The following is a 22,997-nucleotide window of genomic DNA, read 5'->3' as shown; positions in this document are numbered from 1 at the left end:
AAAATATGTATTTCCCAGAGCGTTTATGCTGCTCTGAACTAACTTTTCAGTCCTCTAGACCAAATCTTTATTACGATATGTTGGAAAATACAATAGTATAAAACCCAAACACTAAAACAGCTTTCTATTAATAAGAGAAATGGTTTGCAAATACATTACTAGAATAGAACATGAAGCACAGGAAACTGATAGGAACAAACACGACGCCAGGGCTATCTAACAAAAAATTAAAGGGTTTCAGAAAATGAAAGAAATGTCAGGCTAAGAATTCAGTCTCTGTCTCCACAATCTGCACAGGAGGTGAGCATCTCCCCAATAATATTGCTGTAAACCACGAACAATTATTGCTTAAAATGCACTTCGCAGGTATTTCACCCTAAAAATTGTTATTATGCCACTAGTTATTAAGCCAACCTCACCACTTCTTGTCATGAAATAAAAAAAACAAGTTTTTTAAACTGAAAGTAAGGAGCGACATTAAAACTTAAAACGAACAGAAATTATTCCGTATATGAAAGGGGCTGTCCCCTCCTCAACGCCACGCGCTTTTCGCTAAAGTTTTTTATTGTTTGAAAAAAAAGCTTTGTGACAGTAAAACTTTAGCGTAAATTTGGAGGCGTTGAGGAGGGGACAGCCCCTTTCATACGGAATCATTACTGTTCGTTTTAAGTTTTAATGTCGCTCCCTACTTTCAGTTTAAAAAACTTGTATTTTTATTTAATTTCTGATCGTTTTTTAGTTAATGCAGCTTTTATTTTGGCCCGCCGTCATTGAATAAGTAAACAAAATTTGCATAAAAATTTTACTTTTCTTTTGCTAAATGGATGTCTCTAAATTTGGTTATGACGTAATTTACAAATTAACTTACGTAACTAACTTCTATATTCGTATATTTTTCTTATGGCAAAAAATACAAAGTTGACACATATAATAGGGTTTTCTTATACGCTGAATCTGACGCTGTGATTTTCATTAAAATTCTTTCACTTGAAGGGGATGGTTCCTCCCTCTCTGAAAAATCAGGTAAATTTTCTCAGGCTCGTAGCCTTTGATGAGTAATACTAAACTTAATAAAATTTATATATTTAGAATCAGCATTATAAACCCATTCTTTTGATACATTTATTGACATCAAAATTCCGTTTTTAAAAGTTTCGATTACTATTGAGCCGTATCACTTGTCTTTTTTTATTGTTTTTTTTTAATTACGTATATGTTATTACGTATATGAGGGGGTTCTCCCCTTGGTAAATACCACGCTCTTTACGTTAAAATTAAAAAAAAAATTTATTCAAAAAACCCTGAATCACAAAGACCGTTTAATTAGAATAGATAGCTCTTTTGAAAGCACTAAAAAAAACTGTAGCGTAAAGAGCGAGGTATTGACTTGGGGAAGAACCCCCTCATATACGTTATAATTTCTGTTCGTTTTAATTTCTAATGTTGCTACTTATTTTCAGTTAAAAAAAACTTGTTTTTTTTTAAATTTAATTTCTGATCGTTTTTTAAATAATGCTTGGAAATCCGGCGCCCCCTTCATAGAAGTGTCCCTTACCCCAAAGAAACATCCTCTACGGAAAGATTCTCCCGAGTAACCCCCTCCTCCAGCCCCACCCTCCAGAAAAAAATCCTTCCTGAAAATGTCTGTATATTTCTTAATAGCCAATAAATAATGCTGGAAAGTCCGGCGCCCCCTTCATGGCAATTTCCCTTCCCCCATGAAAACTTCCTTCATGGAGAGACCCTCCAAAATAACCCCCTATTCCCCCCCCCCACTACCAGAAAAAAACCCTCCTGAAAACTTCTGTATACTTCCCAATAACCAATCCTATATGTTAACATTCGGTTAAGTTCATAGCTTTCAGCCCGCACCCCGGGGACTTCGGGGGATAAAGTCATCCTAAAAGACATAGTTATCATATTTTCGACCATATTGAACAAAATGGCCATCTTAAAATTTTGATCGGGTGACTTAGGGGGAAACATGAGGGTGGGAGGGGGCCTAGTTGCCCTCCATTTTTATTTGCCACTTAAAAAGGGCACTAGAACTTTTAATTTCCGTTCCAATGAGCCCTCCCAGGATATTCTAGGACCACTGGGTCGATACGATCACCCCTGGGGAAAAAAAAATAAATAAAAAACAAGCACGCATCCGGGATCTTTCTTCTGGCAAAAAATGCAAAATTCCACATTTTTGTAGATAGGAGCTTGAAACCTCTACAGTAGGGTTCTCTGATACGCTGAATCTGATGGTGTGATTTCCATTAAGGCTCTATAGCTTTTAGGGGGTCTTTCCTCTTTTTTTCGAAAATCAGCCAAATTTTCTCAGGCGTATAACTGTTGATGGATAGGACCAAACTTGATGAGATTTATATATTTAAAATCAGCATTAAAATCAAATTCTTTCGATGTTTCTATTGGAATCGAAAACCGTTTTCTAGTCTTTCGGTTACCATTCAGTTGGGTTGATCCTTACTTACAGTTCGTTACCACAAACTGTTTGATCACAAATAACCGTCTGGCTGCTTTCCTCTAGTCACGAAAATCAGATGGAAAGCTAAACTGAAGACTTCTTGCAATAACTGTGAATCATAAATCTTATTTTATTTATTCAGTAAGTTTTTGTAATACCCAGCCAATCACATGAGTTTATATAACATGTCATTGAATCCAGTATTTCGTTGGTGTACTTTTACAATCAGTCAGTTGGTTACCAGTCATCACTGGTAAGAAGGTATACGTTTTTTTTCATTCAGTGTGTTCCATTAAAAGGCGAAAAATTTTATTAGTAGTTTGGTAAAAAACTAGTTTCAGATTTTTTTTTTTGGGGGGGGGTACACTGACTTTTTCGGTTTAAAGCAAGGTTTATTATTTAAACCAAGGGTGTAGATTATGCTTTGAGAGTACGAAGAAAATCAGATTAAAAATATTGGTTGCCTTGCTAGACTCACTTTTGGTGTATTCCTACCTAAAACCGTAATTTTCAAAAAAATTAATTCTTTTTCCAAAGAGATTCTTTTTGATACGCTTCCTATAAATTCCTAAATTAGGGAGTTTTAAGGAGAGTATCGCATTTTGTCCTGCCTGTAAGTTGGACTGTAAAAATAAATGAACAAACTAGTTATTTGAATTTGACAACGCTTGTCGTCCATAAAAGTTCAAACATTAACGATCTGTTTATTTTTAAAGACAATTACACTTTCAAATGAAAACTAAACTTTCTTTAGCTGTTTGATACCATTTGTTTTTAGCTGATTTTTGGCTAATTTTTATCACCATTTCTTTTGTTTTGTCACTGCAATTACTACTAACACCAAAAACTGCATGACTAAATTTGGAATCCTTTTTCATGAAAATGAAATTAATGATTTTTCCTAATTTGTTAAGGTATACATATATTCCATTTTTACTGCCCTTGGTAAATAAATTTTTTAGTTCTAATTAACACTGCTAACTAATTTTACTTTTAACTTTAGTTCCAATTCTAATTAACACTGCACTTTTAGGTGCAAGTTTTGCTAAAATTCTTAATAATACAATGTCAGTCTACATTGGAAAACCAACGTAAATAAGACATGATATTTTTTAGCTTTTTCTTACAGCATTAAAGCTGAGGGTGATATAAATAATGACTTTTCTAGGCAAGAGTTGATGTTTTTGATTCTGAAGGCTTCTCAGCTTTGCATTATGCCAGTGAGTCTGGACATTCATCATCCTGTGACCTGTTGCTAATACATAATGCATTTGTCAATAGTAAGTCTAGGCAAGGTCTCACACCCCTACATCTAGCGGCACTGAAAGGGTACACAAATCTAGTGAAACGTCTGATTACAATGCATGGGGCAACAATCGACTCTTTGACCTTGGTAAGTCCCTCCTTGATAGTTAAAAGAAGAATAAAACTACAACCGGTCCTTATATATTTAATTCATTACCTTTGAAAGTTATAATGCTTATCTCCTATAGGTGAGCAACAATTAACCCCCATGTTGAAGCTCAGAAATATAAGAAAGAAATCATATGCCCCTTTCTTTTTTAATATCCGACACTTAGATATTAAACTTACTCTCCTATACTTAAAACATATTGGTATTTTTCTATTTTCATACAAAGAACTTATGACATTTTCAAAAAAATCATGAATAGCTTGGTCCTCTAATATGAAATTTATACCTTGTAAAGGAGGAGTCTCAAGCAAATATACTTAAAATAACTAACTAACTAACAACTCACCGCAGCACCAAGCCGCCTGAGGCCAACACAGCTACGCACGATCCTCCTCCACCCCAAGCTATTCAAAGACACCCCTTTTTACAACCGCCCACGAAGTTCCCATTTCCTTTAAATCTTTCTTTATGACGTCCTCCCACCCCAGATGGGGACGACCTGCTTTCCGTTTAGCCCTAGATGGTTGGCCGAAAAGAACAATCTTCGGCAATCTGTCATCCTTCATCCGCAGAGCGTGCCCTAACCACCTCAACCTTTCTTTCATTATAGCCCTAGAGAGCGGTAAGTGATGCATAAAAGAACATGGGGAAGTATTTAATTTAGATAAAGATAATTAAAATTTTCAACATCAAGTAATTTCATTGATTTTTTAATCAATATAGCAAGACCAGTATTGGCAAATAGTAAGTCTAACTCAACGTATATATTTTTTTCAGAAAATCTGACATCTTTTTCATCTTATTCTTATTGCTAACCTAATTTAGCGTATTTGTAAATTTGGTGCGATACACCACAGTTTCAGATATTCATTAACCGTATAATCTCCCACGCTACCTACACTATCCAATGTATTACTCTTTTAAACTTGTGGGTCCTCCTTAAACTCTGGTAGACTCATTTGCCTAGAGTCTCAGTTCCTTTAGAGTCTCACAACCTCGTTAAATTCCTCCAAAGGCTCCGAAACAGGGTCAATTTTCATGCTGTAACATTTCGCAAAAAAGGTTTAACCACCAAAAATTTTTGAAGAAAATGAATTTGAAGAATCACCTAAATTAATTAATCTAAAAATTAATTAGATAAGAATCTAACAAAGTTATATTTTAAGAAAGTGGACTTAATAAAGCATAAGTTAAATCCTCATCATAAAATCAGAAAAACAAGAGAAAGATAGAAAACTACATCTGAGTTAAGTATTTCAGCTTTTAAAAATACTCAAAAAAAAGTTCAAATTTGGCTTTCTGTGTGACATCTCTAGCCATTAAAAAGTTGTTGAATCTTGAGATTTTTCACATCATGAGATTGTTTCTACTTCTTTTTATATTTTAGAGTTCAGAAATGTTAGGAGTGTATAGTGGGGCTAAGCAAGAGTTTGGAATACAACCTTACTTTAAATTGAGTTCTTGGCCTACTGTATGACATCGTGTGTCATTAGCCCCATCAAACAGTTCTTGGTAACGAATTGTAAGTAAGGAGCGGCTCGGCTCAATAGTAACCGAAACTCTAAAAAAAGGAATTTTGATATCATTAGATACATCAAAAGAATCAGCTTACTCTGCTGATTCTTTACAAATATATAAGATTGATCAAGTTTACTGTTACTCATCAAAATTTACAAGCCTGAGAAAAATTTCCAGAATTTTGGAATATGGGGGGAAACACCCCCTAAAATTCAAGTAATCTTGATGAAAATCACACCATTAGATTCAGTGCATACAAGAACCCTACTGTAGAAGTTTCAAGCTCCTATATACAAAAATGTGGAATTTCGCTATTTTTGCCAAGACAGATCACGGATGCGCGTTTATTTCTTTTGTTTGTTTGTTGTTGTTTTTTCCCAGGGGTGATCGTATTGAAATAAGGGTCCTAGAAGATTGGGAGCGCATTCGAACGCAAATTAAAAGTTCTAGATCCCTTTTTAAGGGACAAAAAAGATTGAGAGGCCAACCGGCCCCCCTCCCACGCCCATTTATTTTCCGAGGTTATCTGATCAAAATTTTGAGATAGCCATTTTGTTCTTTATAGTTGAAAGATTAAATAATTATATCTCTAGGGATAAAATGACTCCCCACAGCCCCCGGGGAGAGGCCTGTAAGTTGGGAAATTTGCCCATTGTTTACGCATAGAATTTTTTATTGGGAAGCATACAGACATTTTCCAGGAGGGGGGGGGATTTAGGCTTGGGGTGGATTTCCATTGGGAGAATCTACCTTGGGGAGAGAAATTTCTGGGGGGGGGGATTCAAGGAAAAATTTTACACTGGGGGATTTCACAGAATTGCTATACGAAAGAATTTGTTATTGGGAAGTATACAGACATTTTCCACGAGGGGGGGGGGATTTAGGACTGGGGTGGATTTCCATTGGGACAATCTTCCTTGGGGAGGGAAGTTTCTGGGGGGGGGAGAGGTTCCAGGGAAAATTTTACACGGGGGGAATTTGACAGAATTTCCACACGAAGTTCTTGTTAATTGTCTTACATTATCTTTGCCAACTCAATTTTGCATGTGGAGATGTTCCGGGGGAATTATCCCTGGGCTATTTTCCGCGTGTTTCAACTTCTGGAAAAATTTCTTCGGAAGGGGGTATTTCAGGAGTGATCGATAAACCGATTAGAGATCAAAGTCTCTTTCAAATGAAAGTATACTAAGGATAATTTTTCAGACTGAATAGTCCGCAAGAAATTTTACGGAAAGGGGGATTTTCAGCGAGGATGGAACTGTCTGAAGGGAACTTGAGGGGGTCTACTTTACTTTGGATGGAATTTTCACGGAGGAGTTTCTCGTAAAGGGGGGGGGGGTATACTTCATGGAGTCTGAGCGAGATTTACCTGCATTGTTTGAAAAACGAACAGAAATTAAATTTTAAAAAACATGTTTTTTAACTACTGAAAGTAAGGAACAACATTAAAACTCAAAACAAACAGAAATTATTCCGTATATGAAGGGTTACCCCCTCCTCAATACCTTGCTGCTTACACTAAAGTTTAACTGTTTGTTCTAATTTTTAAGAACGGCAACTGAAACATATAGGCCGTTTGATTAGAATAAGAAGCTTTTTTACAAGTTTTAAAAAAAAACTTCAGAGTAAAGAGTGGGGTATTGAGGAGGGGACAACCCTCCTCATATACGTAATAATTTCTGTTTGTTTTGAGTTTTAATGTTGCTCCTTACTTTCAGTTAAAAAAAATATATTTATTATATACTATCTTGAAAGAGATAGTATATAATACTATATACTATATATATAGTATATAGTATATAGTTTTGACGTGTATAGTATGTGTTCTGAACGTGGATGTTCTCATTTCTGAAAAATAAGACCCAACTTTATTAACAAATTAAATATTATCAATGAAACAAGATGTATTTTATACTTGGTATTCTTATTTCTGAAAAATATAACGCAACTTTATTAAAAAAAACAAATAATATTAATAAAATCAGATGTATTTTTAACGTTATGGTCTTATTTCTGAAAACTAAAACACAACTTTATAAAAAAATGAAATATTATTAATAAAATCATATGTATTTTAAACGTGGGTGTTCTTATTTCTGAAAACTAAAACACAACTGTATTAAAAATCAAATATAATTAATAATATCAGATGTATTTTAAACGTTGGTATTCGTATTTCTTAAAACTAAAACCAAACTTTATTGAAAAATCAAACATTATTAATAAAATCGGATGTATTTTAAATGTTGATGTTCTTATTTCTGAAAACTAAAACCCAACTTTATTTTTAAAAAATCAAATATTATTAATAAAATCAGAAATATTTTAAACGTGGACGTTCTTATTTCAGAAAACTTAAATCTTGCTTTGTTAAAAAAAAACAAGTACTACTAATAAAATCAGATGTATTTTAAATGTGGATGCTCTTATTTCTGAAAACTAAAACCCAACTTTATTAAAAAATAAAAAATTATCAATATAATCAGATGTATTCTAAATGTAGATGTTCTTATTTCTGAAAACTAAAACCCAACATTATTTAAAAAATCAAATATTATTAATAAAATCAGATGCTTTTAAACGTGTATTTTCTTATTTCTGAAAATTAAAAACCGAACTTTATTAAAAAATCTAACAGTATTAATAAGGTCAGATGTATTTTATAAGTGAATATTCTTTTTTCCAAAAACTAAAACCCAACTTTATTAAAAAAGCAAATACTATTAATAAAATTTATTTAAAAATCAAATGTTATTAATACAATCAGATGTATCCTAAACGTGGATGTTCTTATTTGTGAAAACTAAAACCCAACTTTACTGAAAAATCAAATATTATTAATAAAACCAGATGTATTTTAAACAAGGATGTTCATATGTCTCAAAAGTAAAACCCAACTTTATTAGAAAATAAAATATTATTAATAAAATCAGATTTATTTCAAACGTGGATGCTCTTGTTTCTGATAACTAAAACCCACCTTAATAAAAAAAAATCAATCATTATCAATAAAATCAGATGTGCTTTAAACGTGGATGATCTCATTTCTTAAAACTAAAACCTAACTTTATTAAAAAATTAAATATTATTAATAAAATCAGGTGTATTTGAAACGTGAATATTCTTTTTTTTTAAGACTAAATCCCAACTTTATTAAAAAATCAAATATTATTAATAAAATCAGATGTATTTTAAACGTGGATTTTTGTATTTCTGAAAGCTAAAACCCAACTTTATTTAAAAAAAAATCAAATATTATTAATAAAATCAGATACATTTTAAACCTGTGTTCTTATTTCTCAAAACTAAAAACCCAACTTTATTTTAAAATCAAATATTATTAATAAAATATGATGTATTTTTAAAGTGGATGTTCTTATTTCTGAAAACTAAAACCCAAATTTATTAAAAGATCAAGTGTTGTTAATAAAATCAAATATATTTTAAACGGGGATGTTCGTATTTCCTAAAACTAAAACCTAATCTTATTAAAAAATCAAATAATATTAATAAAATCACATGTGTTTTAAACGTGGATGTTCTCATTTCTGAAAACTAAGACCCAACTTTATTAAAAAATCAAATATTATCAATAAAACAAGATGTATTTTATGCTTGGTATTCTTATTTCTGAAAACTATAACCCAACTTTATTAAAAGAATCAAATAATACTAATAAAATCAGGTGTATTTTAAACGTTGATGTTCTTATTTCTGAAAACTAAACACCAACTTTATTAAAAAATCAAATATTATTAATAAAATCCGATATATTTTAAATGTGGATGTTCTTATTTCTGAAAACTAAAACACAACTTTATTAAAAAATGAAACATTATTAATAAAATCATATGTATTTTAAACGTGGGTGTTCTTATTTCTGAAAACTAAAACACAACTGTATTAAAAATCAAATATTATTAATAATATCAGATGTATTTTAAATTTTGGTATTCGTTTTTCTTAAAACTAAAACCAAACTTTATTGAAAAATCCAACATAATTAATAAAATCAGATGTATTTTAAATGTTGATATTCTTATTTCTGAAAACTAAAACTCAACATTATTAAAAAATCAAATATTTTTAATAAAATCATATGTATTTTAAACGTGGATGCTCTTATTTTCGAAAACTAAAACCCAACATTATTTGAAAAAAAATTATTATTATTATTTAAAATCCGATGTATTTTAAACGTTGATGTTCTTATTTCTGAAAACTACAACCCAACTTTATTAAAAATCGAATATTATTAATAAAATCAAATGTACTTTAAACGTGATATTCTTATTTCTGAAAACTAAAACCCAACTTTATTGAAAATCTAATATTATTAATAAAATCAAATGTATTTTAAACGTGGGTATTCCTATTTTCGAAATCTAAAACTCAACTTGATTAAAAAAATTAAATATTATTAATAAAATCAGATCTATTTTAAACGTTGATGTTCTTAATTCTGAAAACTGAAACCCATATTTATTAAAAAATTAAATATTATTAATAAAATCAGATGTATTTTAAACGTGAATCTTCTTATTTCTGATAACTAAAACCCAATCGTATTTTAAAAAAATAAATATTATTAATAAAATCAGATGTATTTAAAACGTTGATGTTCTTATTTCTGAAAACTAAAACCCAACTTCATTTAAAATCAAATATTATTAATAAAACCAGATGTATTTTAAACGTGGATATTCCTATTTCCAAAAACTAAAACTCAACTTTATTAAAAATCAAATAGTATTAACAAAATTAGATTTATTTTAAACGTGGATGCTCTTGTTTCTGATAACTAAAACCCAACTTTATTTTTAAAAAATCAAATCTTATTAATAAAATCAGATGTGCTTTAAACATGGACGTTCATTTCTGAAAACTAAAACACAACTTTATTAAAAAAATCAAATATTATAAATAAAATCAGATGTATTTTAAACTTGGATATTCTTTTTTCTGAAAACTAAAACCCAACTTTATTAAAAACAAATCAAATATTATTAATAAAATCAGATGTATTTAAACGTGGATGTTTTTATTTCTGAAAACTAAAACCCAACTTTATTTAACAAAATCAAATATTATTAATAAAATCAGATACATTTTAAACGTGTATGTTCTTATTTCTCAAAACTAAAAACCTATTTTTATTAGAAAATAAAATATCATTCATAAAATCAGATGTATTTTAAACGTGGACGATCATGTTTCTGAAAATTAAAACCTATCTCTATTAAAAAATCAAATATTATTGATAAAACCAAATGTATTTTAAACGTGGATGTTCTTATTTCTGAACACTAAAACCCAACTTTATTAGAAAATCAAGTTTTATTATTAAAATCAGATACTATTAATAAAATCAGATGTTTTTTAAACGTGTATATTCTCTTTTCTGAAAACTAAAACCCAAATTTATTAAAAAATCAAGTATTATTAATAAAATCAGATGTATTTTAAACGTGGATGTTCGTATTTCCTAAAACTAAAACCTAACTTTATTAAAAAACAAATAATATTAATAAAATCACATGTGTTTTAAATGTGGATGCTTTTTCATTTCTGAAAACTAAGACCCAACTTTATTAAAGAATCAAATATTATCAATAAAACAAGATGTATTTTATACTTGGTATTCTTATTTCTTATTCAATCGGATATATTTTAAGTATGTTCTTATTTCCAAAAACTATAGCCCAACTTTATTAAAAAAGCAAATACTATTTTCTGAAAACTAAAACACAATTGTATTAAAAATCAAATATTATTAATAAAATCAGATGTTTTTTAAACGTTGGTATTCGTATTTCTTAAAACTAAAACCAAACTTTATTGAAAAATCAAACATAATTAATAAAATCAGATGTATTTTGAATGTTGATGTTCATATTTCTGAAAACTGAAACTCAACTTTATTAAAAAATCAAATATTATTTATAAAATCATATGTATTTTAAACGTGGATGTTTTTTCATTTCTGAAAACTAAGACCCAACTTTATTAAAGAATCAAATATTATCAATAAAACAAGATGTATTTTATACTTTGTATTCTTATTTCTGAAAACTATAACCCAATTTTATTAAAAAAAATCAAATAATATTAATAAAATCAGATGTATTTTAAACGTTGATGCTCTTATTTCTGAAAACTAGAACACAACTTTATTAAAAAATGAAACATTATTAATAAAATCATATGTATTTTAAACGTGGGTGTTCTTATTTCTGAAAAATAAAACACAACTGTATTAAAAACAAAATATTATTAATAAAATCAGATGTGTTTTAAACGCTGGTATTCGTATTTCTTAAAACTAAAACCAAACTTTATTAAAAAATCAAACATTATTAATAAAATCAGATGTATTTTAAATGTAGTTTTTCTTATTCCTCATAACTAAAACTCAACTGTATTAAAAAATCAAATATTATTAAAAAAATCATATGTATTTTAAACGTGGATGCTCTTATTTTTGAAAACTAAAACCCAGCTCTATTTGGAACAAATTATTATTATTATTTAAAATCAAATGTATTTTAAACGTTGATGTTCTTATTTCTGAAAATTAAAACCCGACTTTATTTAAATAAATATTATTAATGAAATCAGTTGTATTTAAAACGTTGATGTTCTTATTTCTGAAAACTAAAACCCAACTTTATTAAAAATCGAATATTATTAATAAAATCAGATCTATTTTAAACGTGGATTTTCTTAATTCTGAAAACTGAAACCCATATTTATTAAAAAATTGAATATTATTAATAAAATCAGATGTATTTTAAACATGAATCTTCTTATTTCTGAAAACTAAAACCCAATTGTATTTTTAAAAAAATTAAATATTATTAATAAAATCAGATGTATTGAAAACGTTGATGTTTTTATTACTGAAAACTAAAACCCAACTTCATTAAAAATCAAATATTATTAATAAAACCAGATGTATTTTAAACATGAATGTTCATATGCCTCAAAACTAAAACCCAACTTTATTAGAAAATAAAATATTATTAATAAAATCCGATTTATTTTAAACGTGGATGCTCTTGTTTCTGATAACTAAAACCCAACTTTATTTAAAAAAATCAAATCTTATCAATAAAATAAGATGTGCTTTAAACGTGGATGTTGTCATTTCTTAAAACTAAAACCCAACTTTATTAAAAAATTAAATATTATTAATAAAAGCAGGTGTATTTGAAACGTGAATATTCTTTTTTCTGAAGACTAGAACCCAACTATATAAAAAATCAAATATTATTAATAAAATCAGATGTATTTTAGACGTGGATTTTTTTTATTTCTGAAAACTAAAACAACTTTATTTTTAAAAAATCAAATATTATTAATAAAATCAGATACATTTTAAACGTGTATGTTCTTATTTCTCAAAACTAAAAATCCAACTTTATTAAAAAATCAAATATTATTAATAAAATCGGATGTATTTTAAGTATGTTCTTATTTCCAAAAACTATAGCCCAACTTTATTAAAAAAGCAAATACTATTTTCTGAAAACTAAAACACAACTGTATTAAAAATCAAATATAATTAATAATATCAGATGTTTTTTAAACGCTGGTATTCGTATTTCTTAAAACTAAAACCAAACTTTATTGAAAATCAAACATTATTAATAAAATCGGATGTATTTTAAATGTTGATGTTCTTATTTCTGAAAACTAAAACCCAACTTTATTTAAAAAAAATCAAATATTATTAATAAAATCATATGTATTTTAAACGTGGATGCTCTTATTTTTGAAAACTAAAACCCAACTTTATTTGATAAAATTTATTATTATTATTTAAAATAAGATGTATTTTAAACGTTGATGTTCTTATTTCTGAGAACTAAAACCCGACTTTTTTTAAATAAATATGATTAATGACATCAGTTGTGTTTAAAACATTTATATTCTTATTTCTGAAAACTAAAACCCAACTTTATTAAAAATCGTATATTATTAATAAAATCAAATTTATTTTAAACGTGGATATTACTATTTCCGAAATCTAAAACTCAACTTGATTAAAAAATCATACATTATTAATAAAATCAGATCAATTTTAAACGTGGCTGTTCTTAATTCTGAAAACTGAAAACTATATTCATTAAAAAATTAAATATTATTAATAAAATCAGATGTATTTTAAACGTTAATCTTCTTATTTCTAAGAACTAAAACCCAATTATATTTTAAAAAAATATTATTAATAAAATCAGAAGTATTTTAAACGTGAATCTTCTTATTTCTGAAAACTAAAACCTAATTGTATTTTATAAAATTAAATATTATTAATAAAATCAGATGTATTTTAAACGTTCATATTCCTATTTCCAAAAACTAAAACACAACTTTTTTTTTTTTAATCAAATATTAGTAATAAAATCAGATGTATTTTAAACGTGGATGTTCTTATTTCTGAAAACTTAGACCCATCTTAATTAAAAAATCTAATATTATTAATAAAATCAGATGTATTTAAAACGTTGATGTTCTTATTTCTGAAAATTAAAACCCAACTTTTTTTAAAATTAAATATTATTACTAAAATCAGATGTATTTTAAACGTGGATGTTGTTATTTCTGAAAACTAAAACCCAAATTTATTAGAAAATCAAATATTATTACTAAAATCAGAAGTATTTTAAACGTGATATTCTTGTTTCTGAAAACTAAAACTCTCTGCCTATTTGTCTTGACGGCTGTTTGCTTGTTTGTCGAAATTTTGAGACAAATTTCAGATCATCTCTCACAGACTTTGGTAAAAGGTCTGTTAACCTATCTCATTTTCTAATATATTCCCTATGAGCCTGCTGGTAGTAGCTGGTCTCTGAAAATTCGTTTTTCTTATATCTTGGACTTTTTGATGTATATTCTCAATGTTTGACGTGCTAGCATACCCTAGAAAAATGATCACGTAACAAAGTAATGTATAATATATTTTTAATTAAATAATGACATATAGAATATTAATATCAAAAATATGTTTCATACATTATAATACATTATAAACAATATCGAACAACTTTGTATATTTTGAATCTGTTCCATAAAATAATTCTTCTTGTTCTCTCTTGATACTATAGTTACTCTCTTCTCTTAGTTCGTAACCAGCATAATAATCATTTTTCCATTTTGAGTCATACACAATTTTTACTGGGGGGTCATCCAGAGGTTCAATATTTATTTCGTCTTTGGTATTATTTGGTTCATTGACTATATTATCAATTGTAGTAATAATGTTCATTTGCACTTGATTTTCCATCAATTCATCTTTATATTCATTAGTGATATCGTGTAAAACTGCCCTTTTTATTTTGCCTGTGATTTCACTGTCTATTATCCCTTTTTGTACACAGATAACAGTTCTGAAACGTATACAAGATATTATTTATGACATTAGTGCAGCAGTACGCCTTGCTTTTTCCCTTTGCATTCCTTTGAATACTAATACCAGAACGATGGCCATAAGATGTATGAGTAGGTAACGTGTTACTAGAACCATGAGCAAGAAGATCCCCTCTTCATCAACTATTATTTTTATATTAGCCTTTTCTTTGAGCACTATCATCTCTGGGAATGATATTCTCACATATCCACCATTTGCACAGTGAAAATTCTTGGGTAATCCAAAGAAATCTAAATTCTCACTGTCAAGACAACGCACGGAAACATATCCAATAGTGTTACCACTCGTGCTTGTTTCGTAGCTCAAATATTGGTCTTTGTCAGCATTTAACGTAATGATGACTTTATAATGTGTACACACTTTCTCCAAATAATTCATCTTCACTTTTTAGTAAAAAATATGATGCAGATGTCTATCCTTCCAATGTAGAAAAATTACTGATTTAGTACGTACAATAAACCTGGTAGTGTCAATAACCTGCCAAAGAGTACTACTTGGACAGCCGCGTAGTGTCTATGTGCAAGCATAGAGTACTATTTGTACAGTCGCAAGCATATTTCATGTCATTTTAAGATACGTAGATATTAATTGAATAATTTTCCGTCCAAAAAAGTTCAGTTCGAAAAATAAAAAAAAGTACTACTACAAACATTATTTTTCTAATAGTAAAAGTCACGACTAACATATCTATAGCATTCTTATTTTTAATTCGAAAATATTCAATGTGAAGTTTGTTTTTTTTAAGTATTTTTCGTCTCATTTTAAGACATTTAAAAAAATTCCGTTTAAAAAAAATAAAAAAAGTTAAAAAAATAAACTTTAAAAAAAAGTGTTGAAAACGTGGGGGGCCAAAAAGTTGTAAGAGAGGCCTCTTGGAGGTTGGGGACAGGGGGCCCTTTGGAGGCTTAGGTCCTTGGTGGTTAGGGTCATTGGTGGTTGCGGTCCTTGATGATTTAAATAAATAACCATCTCACTAGTTGATTCCTAAGGATTTCTAAGGATTGTTCTGAATTTTTATATTAAAATTCTTTTCTTGCTATCTACAACTTTTAGTAGTTTCAACTTTTAATATACTCCGTTGCTAAAAAATATTATACATTGCCCCCATCCCTCATTATGTACTTGTGTGTTATAGCAACCACAGCCGAGAAGTGAAAGCTAGGTTAAGTCAAGTGATCTTTTCTTGACGCCTACGACTCTATTAGTTTCAAATTTTTAGCATTCACCAATGCTAAGCATATTTTATATTGCCAACACTCCTCGATTGCTACTTGTGTATTATACTGAACACACCCAAGAAATAAAGCTAGTTGAAGTCACAAGATCATCTTGGCAACTACGACTCTATTAGTTTCAACTTTTTAGCATACTCCAATGCTAAAAGCGTATTTGGTTTTGCCACCACTCCTCAAATGGTACTTGTGTATCATACAGAACACTGCCAAGAAGTAAATCTAAGTCAAGTCGCAAGATCACCTTGTCACCAGTAACCGTTTCCATATATTGATACCAATGATGGTTATTCTAACATTTATGTCAAGTTGCGTGAGACTTACCATCCTCTCAGACTTACCTTAACTGATAAACAATTTTAATCCCTTTATCACTTTCATATGATCCAATTTAAAAAAAACTAAGAATTTTATTGTCCTCTGTTTCATCCTATTATTCAAATCATCAATTAAGATCATTCAGTCTTTTAATCCTTTTACCACTCTCATTCTATCCAAATAAAATAATATTCGTATTATTCCCACCTTGGCTTCATACCTATATTCTTCGTAACGGTACAAGATAAAGTAATTATGGCCGTACCATTCCATTCCTCGTTCTGAATTTACCAGCAACGCATTCCTAACAAATCCGTCTTGGCTAAAGGCTACAATATTCAACTTACCATAAATGCTGTCCTTTTAGTAGAAACATCTCTGATAGGCCCAGAGATATGTGTAGCTGCCGAAAGTGATTGGAAAGGTTTTGTCTCTTTTGCGGTGCCTAATAGCTCACTATTCCTAAGTAAAGAACAATGTTGGCACAATGTATTATATATTTTTTGGGGTAAGACCAGGGCACTTCAAATCGAAGGAGTTGTCGTAGAAACTTCGGAAAGGGCTCATTCGATTGGAAATTGGAGTGGCTAGTGTCCTTTTTAATAGTCAAAGGTGATTGGAAGGCATCTAACACCCCTTCCACGCCCATCATTTCCCAAAACACATCCAATCAAGATTTTGAGATAGCCAATTTTTTAGCGTAGTTTATTTCTAAATAGAAATTATGTTTTTGAGGAGGACACTCCCCTACAGCCCTCAGGGCAAGGGTTGTAATTTATGCCCTTGGGGGATATAAGATTCTTATGGAAATCGGTGTCGTAGAAACTTCAAAAAAGGCTCATTTGATTGGAAATTCAAAGAGCTAGTGCCCTTTTTAATAGTCAAAAGTGATTGGAGGGCAACTAACCCCCCTCTCACGCCCACCTTGTCCCAAACAGATCCAATCAAAATTTTGAAATAGCCATTTTGTTTAGTGTGGTTGAAAGTTCTGAAAATTAGGTCTTTGAGGATTACAACCCCCCACAGCCCTCAGGGCAAGGGTTATAAGTTATGACCTGAGGACATATAAGGTTTTCATAGTAAGATTTGTTTTTAAAAAATTTCAAAAGGGGCTCATTCGATTGGAAATTGAAAAGGCAAGTGCCCTTTTTAATAGTCGAAAGTGGCTGGAAGGCTACTAACACCCCTCTCACGCTCACCTTTTCCCCAAACACATCCAATCAAAATTTTGAGATAGCCATTTTGTTCAATGTAGTTGAAAGTTCTTGAAATTAGGTCTTTGAGGATGATAACCCCCCTCAGAGCCCTCAGGGCAAGGATTATAAGTTATACCCTGGGGGCATATAAGGTTTTTATTTCAAGCTTTGTCATAGAAACTTAAAAAAGGGCACATTCGATTCTAAATTCAAAAAGCTAGTACCCTTTTTAATAGTCAAAAGTGATTGGAGGGCAGCTATATATTTATACTATATATTTGTATTTGTATTTATAACTATATAACTTTATTTGTATAACAATATATTTGCATTTTACTAAAAAAAACTCTTTTAAATATTTTCACTTATAACTTTAAGAAAACAAAAATTAATTAAGATTTTAAGGAAAAAATATCAGCATATGTTTGTTAAACTGACAATGCACATTTTTTCGGTAAATTCATTTGATTTTTTTTCAGTAAAGTACAAATTATATTCTCGCTTTTGGAAAGCTATAGGGTTTAGAACCCTACTCAGATTAATTTTTGCTCGTTTTGAGTTTGACTTATTTTAATATCTATTTGTTTTGGGTTTCATTTATTTATTGATACTGATTTGTGGTAGGTGTATGCTTGGTAGATTATTTGATTCTATTTTTGGTTTAATGGAGTTCTTTACTTTTTTTGAAAAAATTATTTGTGCAAAAAGTTTTTTTGATTAATTCTATTAAAAAGGGCACTAGATATAGTAATTTCCTTCCAATACGCTTTAAGACTCAACTTCGGGTCTCACATTGTAGACTGTGGCTTAAGAATAAGCAACTATCATCGTATTTGGCATCATGCAAGAATTATACCTTGTGAATAATTTTTGTTATTGATCTAGTTAAAAATTAAGGGCGTAAAAACATTTCAATTTAAGATATAGAACTAAGGGACCTTTAACTGGGAAGAAATTTTGTTGCGTTGATTCTTAAAAAGACCTATTTTTTCCGTTCGGGAATGAATATTAGTATATATTAAAGGAACTCACACTCTACAGATATGCTCTTGACGGGTCCAGAATACTGCTTGGCGTTAAAAAAAGAATCATCAGGAGATGAAAGCCAACGAGAAATACATGTTTTAGGGATATACCTCAGACCATGAGAGACGGGGGAGGGGGTAATGAGCATAGTTGGGGCAGCGACTCTTCCATTTGGAAAGAGCATCAAATTGGGAATCTAATGACAGGCCTACTAGCCTCTTTTATTAATTTTTTCTTCCTAAGAGCCACCCTCCTTCATTATTACAAAATCTACTACTGTCACTCTAAAGGTGCTTTGCTTTAATCCCATAATTTTCACTTTATTACCCTTAGCCTTTTAGGAGACACCCAGAATCAAACATTCTCCCCTTTCTCAATACTTTGATGGAAAACCATTATCTCTTTAAAACGCTAAAGTTTTTTATTGTTTTAAAAAATGAAGTTGTGAGACAGAGTCAAACTTTAGCGTAAAGAGCGAGGCGTTGAGGAAGGGACAGCCCCTTTCATATACGGAATAATTTCTGTTCGTTTTAAGTTTTAATGTAGCTCCTTATTTTCAGTTTAAAAAATTTGTTTTTTTTTTGTTTAATTTATGATCGTTTTTTAGTTAAAGCAACTTTTGTTTTTGATCGATATCACTGAAAAATTAAACAAAATTTTAATAAAAATTTTAATTTTCTTTTTATAAATTGCTGTCTCTAAATTTTGTTATGACGTAATTTACAAATTAACTTACGTAACTAACTTCTATATTCGTATATTTTTCTTCTGGCAAAAAATACAAAGTTGCAGATTTTTGCAGATATGAGCTTGAAATCTATGTAATAGGGTTTTCTGATACGCTGAATCTGACGGTGATTTTCATTAAAATTCTTTCACTTGTAGGGGATGTTTCCCCCCTCTTTACAAAATCGGGTAAATTTTCTCAGGCTCGTAGCCTTTGATGAGTAATACTAAACTTAATAAAATGTATATATTTAGAATCAGCATTATAAACCTATTCTTTTGATATATTTATTGACATCACAATTCCGTTTATAAAAGTTTCGATCACTATTGATCCGAATTGCTTGTTTTTTTATTGTTTTTTTATTACGTATATGTTATTATGTATATGAGTGGGTTATCCCCGAAGGCAATACCATGCTCGGTACGTTAAAAGTAAAAAAAAAAATTGATTCACAAACCCCTGAATCACAAAGGCCGTTTAATTAGAATAGATAGCTCTTTTGAAAGCACTAAAAAAAGCTGTAGCGTAAAAAGCGAGGTATTGACATTGGGGACAACCCCCTCACATACGTTATAATTTCTGTTTGTTTAAAGTTCTAATGTTGCTTCTTACTTTCAGTTGAAAAAACTTGTTTTTTTTATTTAATTTCTGATCATTTTTTAAATAATGCTTGGAAATCCGGCACTCCCTTCATGGAAATGTCCCTTACCCCAAAGAAACATCCTCCAGGGAAAGATTCTCCAGAGTAACCCCCTCCTCTAGTCCCCCCCCTCTAGAAAAAAATCCTTCCTGAAAATGTATGTATACTTCCCAATAACCAATAAATAATGCTGGCAAGTCCGGCGCCCCCTTCATGGCAATTTCCCTTCTCCCATGAAAACTTCCTTCATGGACAGATCCTCCAACATAACCCCCGACCCCCCCCCACTACCAGAAAAAACCCTCCTGAAAACTTCTGTATACTTCCCAATAACCAATACTATATGTTAACAGTGGGTAAAGTTTATAGCTTTTAGCCCTCCTTCTGGGGACTTCGGGGGATTAAGTCATCCTAAAAGACATATTTATCATATTTTCGACCATGCTGAACAAAATGGCTATCTCAAAATTTTGATCGGGTGACTTTGGGGAAAAATTAAGCGTGGGAGGGGGTCTAGTTGCCCCCCCCTGTTTTTTTGGTCACTTAAAAAGGGCACTAGAACTTTTAATTTCCGTTCCAATGAGCCCTCCCACGATATTCTAGGACCACTTGGTTGATACGATCACCCCTGGGAAAAAAAACAAATAAACACGCATCCGTGATCTTTCTTCTTGCGAAAATTACAAAATTCCACATTTTTACAGATAGGAGCTTGAAACCACTATAGTAGTGTTCTCTGATACACTGAATCTGATGGTGTGATTTTCATTAAGGTTCTATAATTTTTAGGGGGTCTTTCCCCCTTTTTTGAAAATCAGCCAAATTTTCTCAGGCGCGTAACTTTTGATGGGCAGCACTAAACTTGATTAAAGTAATACATTTGAAATCAGCATTAAAATCTGATTCTATTGATGCATCGATTGGTAGAGTTTCGGTTACCATTGAGCCGGTTCGCTCCTTACTTAGAGTTTCGGTTACCATTGACCCGGGTCGCTCCTTACTTACAGTTCGTTACCACGAACTGTTTGATTTCACTGTACGCATACGAGTATATACATGCACATAAACAATACATAAAGCTTTTTGAGCGCTTTTTGTCACTAACTATTCCAGTCGTGTTTGCTTATTTGATACGGAGAATGCCCTCTTGGGAATACTTTTAATATCTCTTATGGTTCTTTCACGCTAAATGTATACCACACACCAAAAAAGCAATCGGTGTTTCCTTAGCTGGTCCTTATTTAAGAGCAAACCACAGGGAATCCGGTGGCGGAGTTGCTAAAAAATTACATCACACCAAAGTGAAAAGTAACTTTTCAAAAAATACGTGTGTAATATCCTCTTGTCAAATTATCTATTTGAAATCACCTTAAAAGAAGAGGTTTTATATATATTCGATCCGAAACCATTTTCGTAAGGTTTCAGGCTATTTGTTGAAATTCTTATAATTTTTTTTTAATATTAAACTTTTAAAGATAATATTAGCTGAAGTAATGCAAAAAAAAAAGAAAGTATTCTTTTGTTATTTTGGCTTCTTGAGCTTCAACATTTTAGGACAGCTGATCTTCACGAATGTCAATTTAAGATGGAAGTCAGCCGTGTTTTTTGCATTTATTATGCAACAACTGCACTGCAAACCGTTTTATGACGAAATTTCAGGAAGTATGACGACATTTCATCGAATGAACTAACGGGGTCTCTCAATTATGATCTCAGAATCCAGAAAAGCAGTTTCAAAAGATACCTATGTTATACCATAACATTTCATACCATCCTGCATATTAAAATGCTATAGTGCTGTTTTTTTTCTTAAATAGATGCTTCAATTGCTCTGCTTTGGTACCTTTTTCTCTTTATTCTTCTCAGCACGCTCTTTCGATATCATGAACTGTGATAAAGATAGTCTACGGGCAGCTACAGACATACAAGTAGGCTAATCTACATATATGATCTATCCGTTACTTTTTTTCGCATCAGCTTCGGGTTTCACACTATGAAACATCGAATGTCTATCGTAGGATTTAAATTCTCCACCATTTTGACCATCTATGGAGAAATGGCAGAAAACGGCACTTAGTTATAGCACAATCTCTTTTGTTACTCAAAAAAGCACTTGAAGTAGTGATTTCCTTTCATATGATCCCTTTCCCATGACTCTACGACTAATGGTTTGACACGATCACTGCTGCGGAAAGAAAGGAGATGCATCACTGTTGCCCATGCGAAGTCGTATTTCTTCAGGTTGTTTTTTGAACTTCCCATAAATTTGTTCTAGCAATAAACTTTTACTATTAAGATTAGCTAAAATAACAGAACAATCCTGACTCAGCTTCAAATGACGATTCTTCATCATTTGACAGTTTTTTTAAACACCCTTTTTAATGTTACTATAGGCTGTAGCTCGCTTTTTACTGAGTCTGGATCTTTTACTAGCAATAAATGTTTGACCTGCATTCCCCACTGATCTTGTGCACATTTTACGATTTTTCCATAGATAGTAATAAAGAACTAGGCTGGCCGTACTTTTATGGGGGAGCACATTTTGAATTGAACGAAAAGATTTTCCAAGCACACGAAGAGCCTTCTCAAATATAATTTCGTCTTCTTGAGTCCATTCATCTTGATAGGGTTTGCAGCCTGAAAGCATAGCTACAGCCTGCTTTATATCATAGCTATAACTGAATAGCATACCCAAAGCTTGTTCGGTGGTGTACTCATATTTATCTTTTGCCATCGCAACGAAATCATCAATTTCATGGTCCCTAAGACTTGTATTGGGTGACCAAACTAACACGCTTTTGTCATTATCCAGGTCTGAGCTCCTTTTTGATGGAGGGATGAACTTAGGTATTGAGGCTTGATTATCTTTGCAATAAGGCCTGACATGACTACCACGTTTCTTCGGCAGTGATTCCAGTTCATCATCTGAATTATTGTCAATCAATTCTCTTGCTCGCTTTTTGGCGACTCTTTCCAGGCGCTTAGCATAAATTGGTGATGAGACTCCAGTTGATTGACCG

The 22,997-nt window shown here is 30.7% G+C and overlaps 1 protein-coding gene across 2 annotated transcripts in view; it reads left to right on the top strand.

Moving 5' to 3' along the window:
* nompC (no mechanoreceptor potential C) overlaps nt 1–22,997 on the top strand; it is a 502,015-nt gene that overhangs the window by 201,648 nt on the left and 277,370 nt on the right. For both annotated transcript variants that reach the window (XM_089102713.1, XM_089102710.1), the window contains exon 13: nt 3,642–3,866. In XM_089102713.1, coding sequence (XP_088958839.1) covers nt 3,642–3,866 — 225 coding nt within the window. The remainder of the gene's footprint in view (nt 1–3,641; nt 3,867–22,997) is intronic.

This window comes from Artemia sp. Qi Xiang Cuo, chromosome 2 (assembly GCF_049724085.1).
Source record: "Artemia sp. Qi Xiang Cuo chromosome 2, ASM4972408v1, whole genome shotgun sequence".
Taxonomy (NCBI): domain Eukaryota; kingdom Metazoa; phylum Arthropoda; class Branchiopoda; order Anostraca; family Artemiidae; genus Artemia; species Artemia sp. Qi Xiang Cuo.
This window is presented reverse-complemented; position numbering and strand designations above follow the sequence as displayed.